This window comes from Oreochromis aureus, linkage group 10, assembly GCF_013358895.1.
Source record: "Oreochromis aureus strain Israel breed Guangdong linkage group 10, ZZ_aureus, whole genome shotgun sequence".
Classification (NCBI taxonomy): Eukaryota; Metazoa; Chordata; class Actinopteri; order Cichliformes; family Cichlidae; genus Oreochromis; species Oreochromis aureus.
In genome coordinates this window covers 2,795,343-2,813,171 of record NC_052951.1, presented here as the reverse complement: position 1 = coordinate 2,813,171, position 17,829 = coordinate 2,795,343, and the positions used below count along the sequence as shown (strand labels likewise).

The 17,829-nt window shown below is 40.8% G+C and overlaps 1 protein-coding gene across 1 annotated transcript; it reads left to right on the top strand.

The window, feature by feature from the left end:
- The first annotated feature begins 11 nt into the window (after positions 1-11).
- On the top strand, positions 12-16,866 carry LOC116320584 (C2 domain-containing protein 2). The gene is made up of 13 exons (XM_031740213.2): positions 12-847; positions 1,155-1,247; positions 2,797-2,916; positions 6,403-6,504; positions 6,888-6,986; positions 8,652-8,760; positions 10,119-10,227; positions 10,313-10,377; positions 11,315-11,430; positions 11,563-11,725; positions 11,993-12,234; positions 12,570-12,837; positions 14,819-16,866. Exons 1-13 carry the CDS (start codon positions 557-559, stop codon positions 15,031-15,033), a joined length of 1,992 nt encoding a protein of 663 aa, XP_031596073.1. The 5' UTR covers positions 12-556; the 3' UTR covers positions 15,034-16,866.
- Positions 16,867-17,829: the final 963 nt, after the last annotated feature.

The window sequence follows — 17,829 nt, the reverse complement described above, 5'->3', positions numbered from 1 at the left end:
ATATCCGTCTGGAAGCGATAACTTTGTACAGTCAGACTGAAAGTAGTCCACCGGGTCAGGCTGCGCTCTTCTCCTGCAGGATGTTTTCCCGGGAATGTTACTCTTTATCTGGATATCGTCTACTGGAGTATGAGCACGAAGCTCGGGCATAAGTCCGTTTTGGCAAACTTTTACGGCTTCGTAGCTAACGAAGAATAGCTAGTTAACGAGCCGTAGCGAAAATTAGCTTACTAAGCTAACAATCGTATTCAATGAGAGGAGGAGTGGGCTATTCTGCTGGTTTGTTTGTACGCAGATTACCTTTAGTTTTTTGACAATGGTTTAGCTTTCCACAACCAGCTTGCGTAGTTTGGAAGCCCTGTATTTCAGCACTGAAGCATGGATAACGATAAACAGAATTTGTATTGGAGGTGGATATTTGTCTTCTTATCATTTTTGGGCGATTGAATTCATTGATTCCACCGTTCCTTAATTAAATACATAACATGAGGTTGACAGGAAAATTCCTGGAGGACCCGGTGTGTTAAACTCAGATTATCGATCATATTCCCGAAGAATGTCCGACCCAGAAAGTTCCAGTTCACATTTTGGTTTGGAGGATCCGCAGTGGCTATGTATGGTCACGTTGTTTATCGCCTCCCTGGTTACTCTTATACTGTATTTCGTACAGTATTTCCAACATAGACTTATAGGAAATAAGCAGGGAGCAGCAGAAGGGGACAATGCTGCGACAGAGGAGGAGGAAGCCGCCGCTCTGCTGGGATGGGCGCTGTCACTGAAAAGCTGGAAGAGTCAGTGGAGAAGAGCTTGGTGCATAGCTTTGAATGACGAATCAAGGAAGCGAAAGGTGAGTCTCATGACCACCAAGCCACTGCTCTACTGTGGGGCAGGTGACTTCAATAAAAGTGTAGCATATAATGCGACAAGGTTACAAAATCTCCTCATGTATGCTGTAAAGACATTCCCCCCTTTTATTGAAATCATAACCCTCAATTTGATATTAGAGACACTGTAGTGTAAACTCTCCACCTTCCTGCATATGCCAATGTCGTGCAAGCCCAGATCATTTTGATTCTTTGGCAACATCTCTCCGAGTCTTCAAGACTTTGAGTAGGTGTTTGTTGTTTTAAAGTTTCTGTCTTCTTTCTCGTCAGGGTGCTGTTCTATCATTTGAAGAGGATGGTCTCGAGGCTTCAGATCTCACACTTAGCAGGGTCTCCAGCTTTCAGAAGTCTGCTGGCAACAAGGTACTCACTCCATTTTCTTACATCGGAAAACACCTTTGCACTGTTTATGGTAGACAAGCACTGACTTGTCGACTTTCCAACGTTACTACAGGCTTTTCTCAGTAAATTAAAATTTTGGCAAACTAATGTACTTAATATTTTATCAGGAGCAAATATAGTTGTTAATTACCGTAAACTATGCCTAAAAAACCATGATGCATTTATTAGTCATACAGAGTGTTTGCCCATTTTTGCCAACCTGTGTTAGAAAGTATAACTAGAAACTGTAACTTGTGAGGTCAGACAGGGACACACTGCTCACGGCTTTTTTGGCTTTGCAGAGATTAAATGCAAACTCACTCTTTTCTATGTGATCGTCGAGATATAAACCAAAATGCCAGGTACTCTATGGAGTCTAGGGAGTTTAATGAGCAGAGGTTTATTTTGACCACACACTGTGTGTGTGTGTGTGTGTGTGTGTGTGTGTGTGTGTGTGTGTGTGTGTGTGTGTGTGTGTTTAAGAAGCTTATAAAGCTGTCACGCTCAGCACTAAGGAGGAGCAGGCAGCCAGAAATGCACCAGCACCTATGGTTATGTTTAGCTTTCCCCTAATACTGTACTTATGTCAAAGACATGCAGTCTTTGCTGAAATCAGAGTTAATTTGCTGAGTAAATATGTTTCTAATGCATAAACTACCTCTGAAACTCAGTTTAGGTTGCATGTCATTCATTCGACTAGAGATGACAGATAATTATACTTCATGATGCCTTTGGGATCTATCAGAGTTGTTTTTCCTTTCCTTCCTTCCTTTCAGAGTTCAAAGTGAACTTGTCCTGAAGCAAATGTCAGTTTTGGGTCAATTTTATGCAAAGTCGGTGTGTTAGCTCTGGTTTAACTGGGACTTCTGTCCGTCACTGACTACTGCTGCTGAGATTATACTTTTGGTTTGTCTGGTCTTACCTTTATCCTCTAACCTCAACTGAACAATTGACTAATTTGATTTTGATAGTTAAAGGTCATGTCACAAAGCACACAGAAGCTTTTCTGTGTAGCATTTGCATGTATTTGCTCGGATTGGATATGGTGACTTGTCCAGGGTGTACCCTGCTTCTCACCCAAAGTCAGCTGGAATATGCTATGGCCAAATCTCAAACCTGGATTGAATGAGCTCTTAGGAAGATGGATGGATGTAAAAAGATATTTTATGATGTTTTGCTGAAGCACTTTGGGTTCCTATTTGAACCTCATAGCTCAGGAGCAGAAGGGGAGGTCATACTTGGTTAGATATTGATGTGGAGAATTACACAGATTTGGACAGATATGTAAACTTCAGCTTGGTTGATGCAAACTTATAACTGCAAGGCAATAATTCTGGTTTAAAGTAAACCACATGAATGCATTCACATATAGCACCTTTTAGTTCAGTGAAAATTCTGGGCGTCCTTTCCATTTGAATTCCATTCAAATGGTATAACCACATGAGTAGCATGCAAATGCTGTCACTGCCTGAACTCCAGGATTCTCTGGAGTTTTACATTAAACTAATGGCTCACTTTGTCCTCCCAACAGGCCGCTTCCTGCTGTGTGGTTGGGGAGAAGCTTCAGTTCTCTCTGAGCGCTGCATCAACAGCCATGGCTACAGCAGATCCTTGTAAATATACTGTGTGTATAGCTCCATTGGAGCTGCAGGTAAATACTCTAAATTTGTGAAGTCTTAGACTGCAAGGAAAATAACACTGTTGATTTCCTTTTATGAAATATCCCTGTAACAGTTAGACTGTAGAGTTAAATCTGTTGGAAGTCGTAGTGATTTAGTTTAATGGGAGCTTTTACTGAACATGATGTGCTGCCCAGCATTGGCTCACTGCAGGCAGCAGTATTAGATTAAATGGTTGGGGTATCTTTCCTTCCTTGGCAGATGTCCCGAACAGCTCATTAACATCCCTTTGAGGCCTGTTTCCATATAGAACTGATGACGTTATGATCCAAATAAGACTCCCTTGTTTGTACCTGGAAATTGCAGTGATTTGCTTGATTTATCATTATCAAAACTGTCTATGTTGATCTCTTAAATGGAGTCCTCCTGCAACTCACCTTCAGCCTTTTCTAACGCTCCTCTTGCATTTTTAGACTGAAGTGCAGTGTTGAAATAAATTGGAGCCAAAGTTGATATGTTGGGATGTGTAATGGGTAGTGTCCGGAGGCTTTATCCTGCTTTTAGGTTCATATTTACATGTTCAGAAATGCAAAAAATGCTGGTGTCTATGTAAGCTAATGCAACTGTATTAAGGCTATTTCTAAACTAATTAACGTGCTTTTCCATTGAGGTAATTGTGCTATAAATACAACCTGAGTGTGAGAGGCTTGGAAGCTAAAGTCAGGTGTTGAGGAGGTTTTGTTTTGGTTGTGGATTTGTCGTTGTTTCAGGGACATAAAGGAAGCCTTTTGTCTGTCTTTTTCACTCCCACTGTTTCAGCTTAGTCTGGAAAAATCAGAGAGCTTATTCAAATGTTTCCATCCGTCCACTGGAGCGTTTGTTAGCTTTTGACTCAGATCCAAGCTAGAATACTCGTGGCTCATGATAGGAGTGCACGGGCATGTGGAACAGAGGCATTTAGGATAAATGGACATGATAACACGGTCACTACATTAAGGTGTGCTGCTGAGCGCACTTTGTCTTTAAATGCACTACTGTACCATGTGACCGCCTCATCCTAATGAAATACTCACCAGTGATGATCTGTAGTCGATGGAGTGTGACGTCACAGGAGGCCTGTTTCTCTTGGTGCTTTAAGCCATTAACCATTGAGACCATTATATTCAATAATAATTTCCGCTTTTCTTTATCATTAGAGTGGTTAGTGTAACAGTCCAACAGTTGAAGATATTTCTAAAAATAGTGTTAGGTGCTGCTGATGTAGGCTGTGATGTTCTTCTGGATCTGTCTAACATTCCCATTACAATCTGATGAGACCTTTATTGCATCACAGGCAGCAGTCTTACATTGAATTCCAGGCAGGCTGGGGCAGGATGGCTTAGCCTATTTTTCTGTCACTGTTTTTATTCTCTAACTGTCACTGGGATATGATCTAAGTGTTGCAAACCCTGCTGACATTTTTTAAGAAACCCTTTTCTCGTGTGTCAGGCTGACTTAAGAGGAATCACATGCATTTTTTTGTGTGTTTTATTTGTACCTTTGCCTATATGGAGCATAATCTCAAAAGCAGAGATTATTCCTTCACTTCAGACTTGCATTTGTATAGTTAATGTTATACAACCAGCAAAAAACATTACATTCTAATTACAGCGTGCTCTGGGAAATCATTCCTTACTCCTGATTTCACATCACACTGGCCATATGAATCCCATTAGAAATGGAATTGCATCCAAAGACTTCAGTTTGGAAAAGGTTAACAGAATGATGTATTCAAGATGTGGAAAAGTGTCCCTAGTTTTCTTAAGCAGTAAGGTTTCTCTTTTGTTAGTCAATAAATTAACAAAAACTTGGTCTAATGTTGTCATTGGTGGTGTCAGCGTAACACACTGATTGTATGTTATTTACATTCAGGTAAGGGACTAAAATCCTACAAGTCATTTGCAGTGTTTCCCATTATTCACCTAGACTCTTGTCTCTGCCTGCTACAGTTTCATAATAAACCAAAAATATTTTTATGCTTTTCATGGTAATCTCACCCTGTAAAGTCTGCCGGTCATAAGAGAGCCAGCTGCAGACTGCAGTGGGACAGAAAAGGCAGCTAAATACGTGTTTCAGTTATTCATTTGTCACAATACACTTAACAATTGAAGTGTTCTGTACTTTGTACTTTGCGCCACTGGTATAAAGTAGCAGGTTGTTTATATTCAAGAGTACTGCTGCAGGCCACACCCCTTTCCAGAAGAGGTCTTATGAGTGATGGAGAGCAGCCAGTAAGAACAGCGCATTCAGTTGATCACACAGCAGATAAAACATGTCTTCCCTAAAAAGCTTTACTTGGAACATGTTTTGAAGTAAAACGTATAAAGGAGATTTCACAAAGAGTTCTGCATTTATAAAAGGCTACTTAACTTTGTTATGTAGGCTGTATGAACAAGGACAAAAAGGTGAAAAGGGTCACTTTGATCTGAGGCTGGAATTTAAATAAAGATATATAGATTAGCAGATTGGCGAGTGGTGATTTGTGTTTAACGCATTAATTAAATTTCAAAAGATAAAAGGTACGAGATGTGTTCCTTATCAGTTGTGTTGTTTGTTTTTGTGAATTGAATGATGGCGCTTTGGGAACAGCATTTTCTTCCTCCCTTTCCTCCACTAACAGATAAGAAAGGAAGCACTGAGCGACTTTTTCTTTTTCTCAGAATTGTGAACATTTGACTGTCTCTTATTATGTATGTAGTTCATGTCATTTCGCCAAGTTAGGAACAGTTCTAGGCAGGAAAGACTATTTGATCACATTCTTTTTTTCCTGTGAGCACTTGTTTTGCACATTAAAAATCCCAGAACAGCCATTCTTTTTAACTTCCGAGTATGGTCACTTAGTTGATGGCGTCGTGGAACATAAACTCAGTATTAAGCAGTATGTACAGACCACTTTGAAATAGCTTAGAAGTGATACTTTCATCCTAAAGGGGCGAGTTTCTCTCACAGCTTCATAGTTGTTCGAGCTGTACTATTTGTGATAAGACAAACAGAAAAATATAAGCTTTATTGGGGACTTGGTTGCATTCAGATATATTTGATTTATTACTGAGGGTTGGAGAGAAGCATTGCGGTTGCTTATCATAACCCACTGCAAAACTGATGGGCTCATAGAGGGATACGCTGCGATCCAAGGAGAAAGGGAAAAACTGCAAACGGAGCATTCTTTATGCCTCTTTAGTCTGGAGAACCGCAAATTATGTTTAAAAAATGTAAAAGTGGATTTTGCATAATATGACCTCTTTCGCAAAGCGTAGGTATGCACACCACCCACTCACCACCGGCTGCAACACAAATAGAATCGAATTGTGCGGGAAACACTGTGCTGATTTTGTTCCTCCACGCCCACCTCACATACTGAGCTGCTCCATGTTTGGTGTATCGCTTCATCTCCAGAGAATCAGTTTTAGTTCATCTTTCTGTGAATTTGATGAGTACTGGATGAGTCATAGGGCAGCTCTTTATTTTCTCTTCCCCAGCTTCATCTACACATGCAGGAAGCTGAAGATAGGGTCAAGGTAAGCTGGGAAGTGTCTCATCTAGAGGTGGAGGAGCTTCAGGTGATGCCCGCTTTCACTCAGGTAATTTTAAAGCAGCAGAATTGCAGATGTATAAATCTCAGTGTAATAAACTAACCAAAGGATACGCCACACACCAACATGGAAAGAAATGTTTTGCTGTACCAAAATATAAAGAACTCGTGTGCGACAGTCAGCCTTCATAAGATCGCTTTGTTTATTTCTTCATGTTCTTTTGTTACATCAACGTGTTTAGTCACGCAAACGAGAACGTGGAGAGGAAGATTAGTTAGTTTCATTATCAAACAGTAGTCGAACCATTTAGAAACTAATAAAAATGGAATTAAAACAATTGATATTTGTTTTATCGCCACATAGAATTTTACATTTCTAGTTTTACATGATTAATATGAGGTATGTAATTTGGAATAATCTCTTTCTGTCAGGACAATGCAGCCATAAAGGAGCAGCTGAAGCAGCTTTTGTGTGTGACGCATCCCTCTGTGCTGCTGAGCTGCAGGCCTGCTCAGGCCTCGGAGGTCAAGGTGAGCGAACGGGTCATGTCTGCTGTAAGGCTGCCAGACTCATAATTACTTCCGCCAGAGAGGGTATTGGCTTTGGTAGCGTTTATGTCATTCTGTCTGTAAACGGCTTGAAAAGTTTTGATGAATTCTGATCAAACTTTGTACGGGTGTAGAGCGGCTCAGCAAGGTCTTCAAAAACAATTTTATGATTTATTGGTGGAAAATTGATCTTAGAAACTACGATTCTTACAAGTGTGGTGTTTGACCTCTGACCTCCCCTTCAGGGTCAAAGGGATAATTATGCTATTTAAAACTTAAAGAAGTTGTTATTCAGAACATATCGGCATGTATGAGCATTCTAAATATGACCTGTGACCTTTTCAAACTTTCATAAAATGTCCTTTATCTTTAAAAAACTACTGCTTGTGTTTGTATTGGTAACATTTAGAAAACGATACCGGTGTATATGGAGATTGAAAATATCACATTATAGTTTGCATCAGTGTCTTTCAAGCTGAACCAAAGTGTGTTCTATCTTTAAAGAAAGAACTGTCAAGAGAAAGAGAATGAGCTGCCTGGTTAGTTAGAAAGATACTGTAGTATAATGTTATATATTTATCTCCAGTTATTTGCAAATCAAGAGTTATTATTCGTAACCTACTCCTACATAATGTTTGTATAATCAGTAAACGTCAGTCATGTTGCCATTATCTGACTTTTACTGCACTAAAAGCTCTATAAAAGTTACAAAAATAACACAAAGAAGTATGAAGATATATAAAATACATTATGATTCCTTTAAAAGTAAATGCTGCCCAGAGAGCCATTTCCTTGGCTGTGGTTTTCGCTCTTACTGCTTCTTGTTGCAACCTGAAATAATGCTCATCTAAAGCAGCATTGATTTACTGACGGTTATTATGTTCACATGCATTAAAAAGGTTATTATTCACGACCCACCACCACATGATGCTGTGTCACGTGTTTCTGATTAGATCTTACTTGATACTGGATGAAGTTTTCTTTTTTTGGCAGTGAGATTAACTCTACTTTTGATCAGAGGAATTTCCTTTCCGGTGATCAGAAAAGTCGAAGTCACTGACATTCATATCTGAGGTGGGCGTGGGGTCATCGGACCCCAAAGTTCTCCTAATTTCCAGATGATTTGAATTTTGTGGTTTACGAAATGAAATAGTCCCTCTATGGCGTAACGTCTAAAATGTTCAAGATCAATTAGCCTGCAGTTTTACCCATAAAATAAACCAACCTTATAGACTGGCATGCTGGTTAAAATAAGCCTCTAGTGCTTTGAAGCTATTTAAGCTTGAAGCTCATCAGATACACTGATATTTAAATGACAAAAAAATCACATTTGTCTGTAGATGATGCCTGTTTGTAATGCAAATCCACCATTAATTGTACTTGTAATGCAAATTCATCAGAGGTGCTTTTGATGCAAATTCTGCATGATCGTAGAAAGGCCAATGCAAATGATCAACATGTGAAAGTGGAAACGGGGTCGTGTTGCAGAGAGTCCTTGTTCAAACATGAAGACGCTTCTCATTTAAAGACACGAGCATACTTTGGCCTCTGCTCATTTATGTGCTTCCAGTACTGCTCGTAATGCTGCAGTCACTAAATCTGCACTGTAGGTTCATGTACGTACTCACTGCATGCTCTCTCCAATAGGAAAGCCACAATAAAGTGGTATCGCCCCCAAAGCCCCCACGCGCCCATGAGTGGAAGCTGCTGGTGAAAAACATCCGAGTCACACTCAACCAGGAGGAAGATGCTGCAGGTCGGTTGTGTGTCTGCTTATACATGAATGTTAATTCTGAATTTTTCAAGCTGATGATGTTTCCTTTGCTAACGGCTACATTTAGGTCAAAATACAGTGTGTCTAAAACAGAAGAGGTTCTGTTATGTTAAAAGCATTAGCGTCATCAGCAGGAGTGTCAGTAAAGTAGTAGTAATAAGAAAAATAAAACTGCGCTGGTTATCAGTGTACCAGCTATGTAAACTCATTCAGAAGCGTTCGATTAACAGATAATATTTACCTTGGGTCCTGCACACTAAGCTGAGGAGAAATATGAGCGTCAATATATGTCACAAACAAAGAATCCTACACCCACCGTATTGACTTTGTGTTTTTATCAAAAGGACTTTTTTTAAAGACATCTATTCCAAAGTTGAAATGTTCTCAGAACTTGTATTAGCTCCTTTCATCAGACTGCACGCACTGTTTGCAATGTTTAACTGCCCATTCTTTATTTGCATTACCATTGGACGATGTAATGAAAAGGTTGTTTAGAGGGTAGCTGACTTTGGTAATGAATCAGCAGCAGTGGGACTGTGCTTTCAGCATGGCTGATATTTACTTTGCCAACGCTGCATGACAACCCCCCCACTCCCACTCCTCCATTTTAGGTAATCTACTGGTCAAAGCTAAACAATGATGGCAGTATATTAATAATACACCCACAACAGTAAGGCAACACCCAGCGTGGTGGTACAGACCTGCACAAAAGTAAACAAAGTACCAGGGTGTGGTCATCTATGAAGCCAGAGGGCATTTGATAGATTGTGCTGATGATAGGCTGTTAACACGATTGTCCAGTAATGAAGTCTTAGACCACCCACAACAACTTTGTTTGGGTAGTTCCTGTGATGAGTCATTCTCCGAGTGTGAGTCAGCAGTTGTCGGGGCTGCAGACATCCCCTAAAGCGTTCGGTCTGACTCTTAATATTGCACAGCAGAGACATGACACAGCATTTGACACTTCACTATATACATCTTCCTTCCTTTTATTGAAAATCAGTCACTGTCTGCTGGGTTTTTATGGTCGTGCCGGCTTTTATGTCATTTTATTCATTTGTCTTGTTTAATCATTTGTATGTAAAGCACTGAATCTTATCTGCGAGGCTTCTGATTCACAGCTTGTGGCTACTAAAATTCACTTTAAGTGCTTAAGAAAATGTGTGCTGAGGAAGACCAGCACTTATTTAGCCTCCTCTAATCTCTGCATAATTCATCATATATACTCTGTAAAGTGATCCCATGTTTATCCATTAGAGTGAGGGAGTGGAAGTGGCTGACCACAAAAAAAAGACAGAAAGCTTTAAAGTCAGCTCTTGGATGACACTTTGTGTTCGCAGGCAGCATGAATCCTCTGTGTGTGCTGCAGTTAGATGATCCTCCTCAGAGGTTCAACACTTCTGTTTCGAAGAGCACGACGAGTCCTGCCTGGGACCAACCGTTTATTTTGTAAGTCTGAACGCTGACTCAGGTGGTTTTGATGAACAACACCGTTCATACATTTAAAATATTCTTCTGTATTCCATCTCACCAGTGAACTGAATGGACGATCGAAGGAGCTCAGTATTCAGTTGATGAACGATGGACATCCTCCAGAGAGTAAGAAAAACTCTGCCATGGCCAGCTACCTGTTGATGCTTGTGTTGCATTTACTGTAATGAAGAGTCATGTAGTTTAGTGGGCGGATCGGTCCAAATATCGAGTCCGTATCGGATCGATACTAGCCTGGTGAGATCGATTCTTTACTTTAAGTTCCGCTCTTGTTTGCAATGCTGTGGTTTCGGCAAACAGGAAACAGCCAGGTCGCCGGACTTGCCGCTCCCGTGTCAGCGCAGAGCAGGCACACTTTGCTCCCCCTCCCCCCTCTTGTGTTTAGATGTTGCGCCGTCACGTGACTTAGATGCTTTGGAGGTTGTTAAGTTGTTTTAGATATATATATATATATATATATATATATATATATATATATATATATATATATATATATATATATATATATATATATATATATATATATATATATATATATATATTATTATTATTATTATTATTATTATTATTATTTATTATTTTTTTTTTTTTTTTTTTTTTTTACCAGTTTTTGTTGTTGAGAATTTTAATTGTAATTTTTGTATTATAGTTTCTAAACAGTACTTGTTTGATTTAATTTGTTTACTGGTTTGCGTCACTTTTTATTTAAGATTTTTCTAAAAAAAATAAATAAATAATAATAATAAAGCATTTTCTATTTAATTATAAACTTTGTCGTAATTATGTCCTGGTTTTAACTATTTAATAATAAAAAAGGAAACATCACAAAAAACACTTAAGGTCATGAAAACTAATTGAGAATTCAATGACGCATCCACCTTATTTATTGACAAGTATCGGTATCAGTGATACTGGCCCATATTTACTTGGTATCGGATCAATACCGAAATGCTTTATCGTACACCACAAACGTAGTTCACACATTGTGCCTCTCGTAGCACGTGTTTCTGTGGTAGCAGGCTAAATCAGCTGTGTTCTGTCTCAGATTCCTTGCTCGGTCAGGTGTTGGTGCCGTTTGATCTTGTGAAGAAGCACCCTAAAGGACAGCGTACATTTGAACTCGTGACCAAAGATGAAGTGACTGGATCACTGACTACTGACGTAAGACCTAAAAAACTAATTTTCTATCGCATGTTTTCCTTTAATATCACCAGATTTCGATGAATTCCTTCCACGTGTCTCTTGTTTTCATTTACATGTCGTTTGGGTAGTAACTTGAATCGTGTGTTTCAGTTTACCTACCTGGAGCCGAGTGAGGTGAGGTCTTGGCAACCTCCTACCCCAGCCTCTAATAAGAGGGTGGAGATGGACCGCACGGTCATGCCCTGTGGCACAGTGGTTACCACGATCACAGCGGTGAAGAGCAAGCCGGGTCGACCACTCCCACTCAATATAGGTAAAGCACTGAAAACTGAGGCCGCTGCACATTCCTTACATAGCTGTACTGTATAATAAATGCTACAAGATCCTGTTGCTTCAGGAGTTGTTTTTTGTTTGTTTTTTTAATATAGGGAAGTTAGAGTAGCACAGTTCCCCTGTCAGCTTTTTAGATGGTGGTTAGTTGGCAACTCAACTCGGTCATTTTCATAATTTGACAAAAATGAATGTTCAGAAAGTCCTTTACATGAATGAAACTACAGGAGACACTTACTTGCTTCCTCAGATCCTGCCCAGAAGGCCGTGGTCAACAAGCCCAAGCTGGGGGAGCGTCGTGTCTCAGAGCAGGTGTCTATGCTAGGGGGCACTGTGAGTAAGGCCCTGTCCTCCTCTGACACTGAGCTGTTGATGCTCAATGGGACAGACCCTGTGGCCGAAGCCGCCATAAGACAACTCCACCGGTCTGCTAAACAGAAGCTCAAGTCCCCGGTGAAGAAGAGTACCATCATCATCTCGGGCATCGCCAAAGTAATTATGAGCTCCTTTTTCTTTTTGTTTTTTTAACTTGTACTTTTTCACTTAATGTAAATCGGCTTAAAAGAGCACAGAAGCACAGCTGGAGCCAATCTTGCATATTTGATACTCACTTCATACTTTGAAGTCAGATTCCTCAAGTGCTTTTTAAGCTAATCTGTTCCATAACCTGTGGTTCATAACGTCAGAGGAGAGAAGTCGATTTTAAATGGAAGCCCATGCCTTGTGTGGAGCAGCGAGGGCCTTCTTATGTTGTTAGCACCCTTCATTGTGCCTGGGCCTTCCTCACTAGCTCCAAAGCTTTAATGGGAATGTGACTTATTTCCCAGACGCCCTTGTCTCAGGATGATGAGCTGGCTATGATGGCGGGTTATGCTGCAGCAATGGACGCATCAATGTCAGAGAGCAGCTCTACTCAGGATGTGACCACAGCGATCGCATCGGGGACTAGTACCCCTCCGGAGATGTCGGAGCCCACGGAAGGTCCCAGAGGGGAAGGGCGGCCTCCGGAGGACTGGGAGAGCCAAACTGGCGAGGAACAAGACAATGCTTCACTGTCCATGTGTGTGTCTGAGGCGAGCTGCAAGAAGAGCAGAGGTGAGAGATCACAGAGACCTCTGGATGCATTTTTAATCTTTACAGGAGTATTATTAAACCTTAAAATCCTGAAAAGGAAAATAATGCCTTTACAAGCAGAACTTGATCTGTTTTGGCTGTTTGGGGTTTTTAGCCACTCCTTTGTTATGCACTCTCTTTTTGTGTTCTTCTTTCTGCTTCCCCTCTACTCTTTGAACCTTTCCTTTTCGAACTGTCTTCACTGCCGTCTTAGAGGAAAGCAGTGCTAAGCACACATTGTATGAGTAAGTTACTTCATGAGTTACTTGTAGTATTCTTGGTATTCTAATCTCTGTAGTTTCTGTTAGCAGTAGAATAGATAAGTGTTTTTCTACAAGGTGAGATTCACTTTTGTAGTTCCTCTAAAATCAGTTTGCAAAAAAAGCTCACAAAATTCAAGGAATACTTTGAAAAAACATCAGATCTAATTGGAGAAAAAAATCACGCTGATATCTTTAGTGACCCTGCATAATGTGTTAGATGAAAGGATGCCGCATCATTTAATGAAAGTGCAAATGATCAACCAATTCAAAGACCGGCAAAAATCGAAGGCTGGAACAACTCAAAATGGTCCTCAGTCATTTGTATGGCTCCCCCTTGTGTTTGTAGGCATGTCTGACAACTTCAGGGCTCCTAATGAGGTGATGGATGGTGTCCTGGGATCTCCTCCCAGATCAATATCCCAGAAGTTAAACTGCCTTGACGCCATATTCTGGTTAAAAAGTGTTCCTTTAATTTTTTTGAGCAGCGACTGTCTTTTATTTGTGGCTGTACAATACAGATGAAATGCCAAGAATATTTCAGTATATTTACTTGCAATATGAAATATTAGTCACTTAGTAGGTGCTTTCGGACCACAGGAACTTTAGCATAACTCTTTAAACCTTGTAGGACTTCTCCAATATTTTGTGTCTTTAAACCTAAAAGCTCTTAGAAACCTTTCTGTAGCGCCTTCACTTCACTCTGTGTAACAAGAGGAAACTTTGAGTAAAAAACATCAGCTGTATAAGCAACACATAGCTGTAAAATGCTAATTGTTGCTTCAGTAAAAAAAATGGACAAACTGAAGTTAAGAGGAAACACAAGAAGATGTTTACTCGCTGAAGAGCAACTTTGCTCGTATTTCCTCTGAAACTGCTATCTGAGGCATCCACACACTGTGAAGCAATGTGCAGCGGAAATGTAGAAGCTGAAACGGGATTACAAGAAAATACAAGACCTGACAGACTGTGTGTAAAGAGCAGCACAGACACAGCTCCACTGTTTGCCTGTGAAACTGCAGAATCATAGCAGGTGAAGAGCGCCACTGCAAGCCCCTCCTCCTCCACAGGCTGGTTGTAACCGTTGAGCTTATCAGTTTTAGTGCCTGACACACTACCACTGAAACTCGGCAAGTTTCCAGAAGCGTTTGGTCCGAAAACATCTAGAGAAGATCTGATATCGTCCTGCGTTCTTCTTTAGGGATGTGCTAAAAATTGAGGACACGAATGCCTCCTTTATTCTTTGTCATTTATTTGTTTCGATACTGTTTAGAGTTTATATTGTTTTGTACTGACTAAACTAATCCACCCATACTGAGGATGACCCAGGAGCTCCTTAAGTGTGGAAGCAGAGGAATGGCGCTTGTAGCCAGGCTGGACTATGAGGCTGCTCTCTGTTGGTACAGATTAGTATGTGTTAGCTGGTGATTAAAGACAATTTTACAACTCTGCTGCTATTTAAGCCACATTTTTCATCCAATCCACAGCAAGTGTTTCATAGTAACAGTTTCCAACTAACACAGATTCTGTACCACTGCTGCATTAGCTTTTGATTGATTTATTTTAAATGAGTTTTTCCATTACTGCTTCAGCCAATACTACTCGTGCCTGTTTTTTATCTGTAGTAATGACTTTTCCTTGACTGGTGTCACTTTGACAATATCCATGTCTCAGGCTGCTTCCTTTCCTCTTCTTTGCCACAGGCAGCTTCCTGCAGAAGAGCGCCAAGCTCTTCTTCCGACGTCGTCACCAGCGCAAAGACCCGGGGATGAGCCAGTCACACAATGACCTGGTTTACCTGGAGTCTCCGGCCGCAGTGGAGCGAGCGAGCCGAACAGCCACACTCAGCCGCATGCTCAACCGCAAGAGTAAGAGTAAAGCCAACGGCTCTACCTCTGTGGGGGAGCCACATGCGTGACCCCCCCCACCGTCCCTCGCTTACCTTGACCTCAGTCCCTACCACTTCAACTACCATCATCACCTCCACCTCAAATTGCACTGGCAAACATCTTGGCTAACCTACTCCCCTCTAATGGCTGAGCTGCATACTGGGGCTGCTGCATTGTGGATGGGAAACAAAAAAAGTCATATTTTAAGGCTTCAAATAAGAAGCAGACATTCCACCAACAGCAAGCGTGTGCATGTGTGAATCCTGCCCTGGATTGATTTCAGAGATTAGTCTGCGTGTTTCCTTTTTATTTGATTTTATGCAACATTTCAAAATCTTTAAGTGCTTTTATGGCTGTGTTATGGACAGAAGGGACCGCTGTGGGCCATCACTCTTTACCTCACTGAAAGCTGAGGGCGGATTGAAAACTCTCCCTGCTGTAAACCGTAAGTTGCCTACGGTGACTAAACAGGACCAAAGATGAAGAGCCGAGTGGTGTTTGTATGATTTGCACAGTTTTTAGTACCTTTTAATTTAAAGTGCAATGACAGGAGCAACTCTTGTGCAAGAGACTGTAGTTCATTCACAAAGGGAGACGATTGTTTCACTGCAAGACTGCTGAACGTGGGAGCAGTATGACTACTTGTTGACACTAATATGAAATCATTTGTTTATTACTCGATGATATTCCCAAATAAAGCTAGATCAAGTGTGTTCATGACATGTGTAAGGCTAAAAATTTCTGCTTGGTTGTCAATTTCAAAAAAGAAGCAGGGCGTTTTCAAATCATATGCAGCTGTCTCCTGTTGTACACTACTGTTCTCAGGAGAGTTGTTGTTGTTGTGTCGAAAGGGAACTGAACCGTTATCCAGGGACCGCAGCGAGACACACGGCCATACTTGTGCTAATAAAACGGATCCTTCCTTACGTTTCAATAGCATGAACTGCTCCGTCATTTTATGTGTTTTTAAAAGACGTGCACATGAACAAAAGAAAAGTGTGAACACCTATGAGAGCAACCAGGTCTTGTGGCTGCTGCTTTTTTTTTTTTTTAATCCAGCTAATGATTGTATTTTTTTGTCCTCCTGTGAGCAGCTTGTTTCTGTACATCATGTTAACTACTGTTTGTTAATTCTGCTCAGAGAGCTGAATGGTTGCCTTACAGTTATTCTGTGAATGATGTCCCAGCTGCTCCAGTCTTGTTCCTCAGCTTGACATGACTTTGGCTCCTGACGCTGCATCCGCTATCAGACAAGTGGGCCTGAGTGACTATGGTGACCTGTTGGATTGGCTCTGATCAGGCAAGCATACCACTGTGTTCCTGCATCATCAGCAGTTTCTATAATCAATAAGCCTATGCACTTAACATATCTGTTGACTGGGTTGTTTACAATATTCGACTACCTGAAATATTAAAACACTCTTGCTCTTCACAATAATTCTCTTCTGCAGATCCTGCGTGGGTGTCTTTGTATTCATAATTACATGATCTGCTTTAATCCACCGTCACTGACTGTTGTCTGTTTAAAAACAAAAGAGAAAATCATAGAAAGAAAAGGCCGAGAAAATAATCATTCAGACAGAAGCACCTTCCAACTCTGAGGAGAGGAATAGAGGGAAACGGATGGTTTTAAATCGAGCTCAGCTTCTTACAGCCTGCAAGCATTAACTGCTGCCATGCGTTCAGTAAGCAGTGAGGCTGTACGTGATTAATGAATTGCTTCCTGATGTTTTTTTGTCTTTCTGCTCTGTGCGCAGAAAGTGGCTGATTAACTGTTGCTGCAAAGCGTCAGTCACTTCCTTGCAGGGACTGTAACTACTATACATACTGAGTTAAGCAATAAATATTGATTGAATAACTAAGACTGTGGTGATGTCGATGTTCTGGCTATCACGTGACCCGTTCATCTGATTTGCTGTTTAACTTCCTTTTACTGAAATTAGTATCACGGGATGGAAACCTGTACTTACTTTAGCTCAGTTTGTACTGTATTTGCATGTTTACAGTTTATGCTACTTTAAATATCTGCATCAACAAAGAAATGCGCTCACTGGACACTTTATTAGGAACACTTTGCCAGTACCGGGCTGGACCGCCTTTGGCCTTCAGAACTCCATTAATTCTTCACGCCATAAATTTGACAAAGTGTTGGAAACATTTCTCAGAGATTTTATAACTCATCACACAGTTACTGCACATGCTCCACCACAGCACCACGGGGCTCTAATGAATTGACTGTGAAGGCTATTTGGGTACAGTGAACTCATTTTCAAGAAATCAGTTAGATATGATATGAGCTTTGTAGCACGGTGAATTATCCTGCTGGAAGCGGCTATCACCATGGAAAGTCACCATGCCAAAGTGTGATAACAAACTATCCCACACACCATTACATCCCCACCAGCTGCCTGAACCATTGATGCAAGACGGAATGGATTCATGCTGTCGTGTTATTTATACTAACTTCCACATCCACACGTGGCTGCAGAAATTGAGACAGAATAGGCTATGTTTTTGTGAGCCTGCGCAAACTGTAGCCTTGGTTTCCTGGTCTTTGCTGACAGCATGGCACCCCGTGTGGTCTTCTGCTGCTGTGGCCAATCTGCCTCAGGGTTTTGATTCAGAGATGCTCTTCTGGTTGAAACGAGTGGTTATTTGATTTACAGTTTTCCTCCTTTCACAAAGAAACAGTCTGGCCATTCTGCTTTGACCTAAAATAAATATCACTGGATATTTTCTCTTTTTCTGACTTTTTTTTCTGCAAACTCTAGAGATGGTTGTGTGGGATCAGCAGTTTGTGAAATACTCGGACCAGCCTGTCTGTC

Excerpts from the sequence above, each read along its gene's own strand:
- LOC116320584 (XM_031740213.2), top strand. The coding sequence starts at position 557 with ATGTCCGACCCAGAAAGTTCCAGTTCACATTTTGGTTTGGAGGATCCG. Across the intron at positions 848-1,154 it reads ACGAATCAAGGAAGCGAAAG|GGTGCTGTTCTATCATTTGA; the intron begins GTGAGTCTCATG and ends CTTTCTCGTCAG. Across the intron at positions 10,378-11,314 it reads CGATGGACATCCTCCAGAGA|ATTCCTTGCTCGGTCAGGTG; the intron begins GTAAGAAAAACT and ends GTTCTGTCTCAG.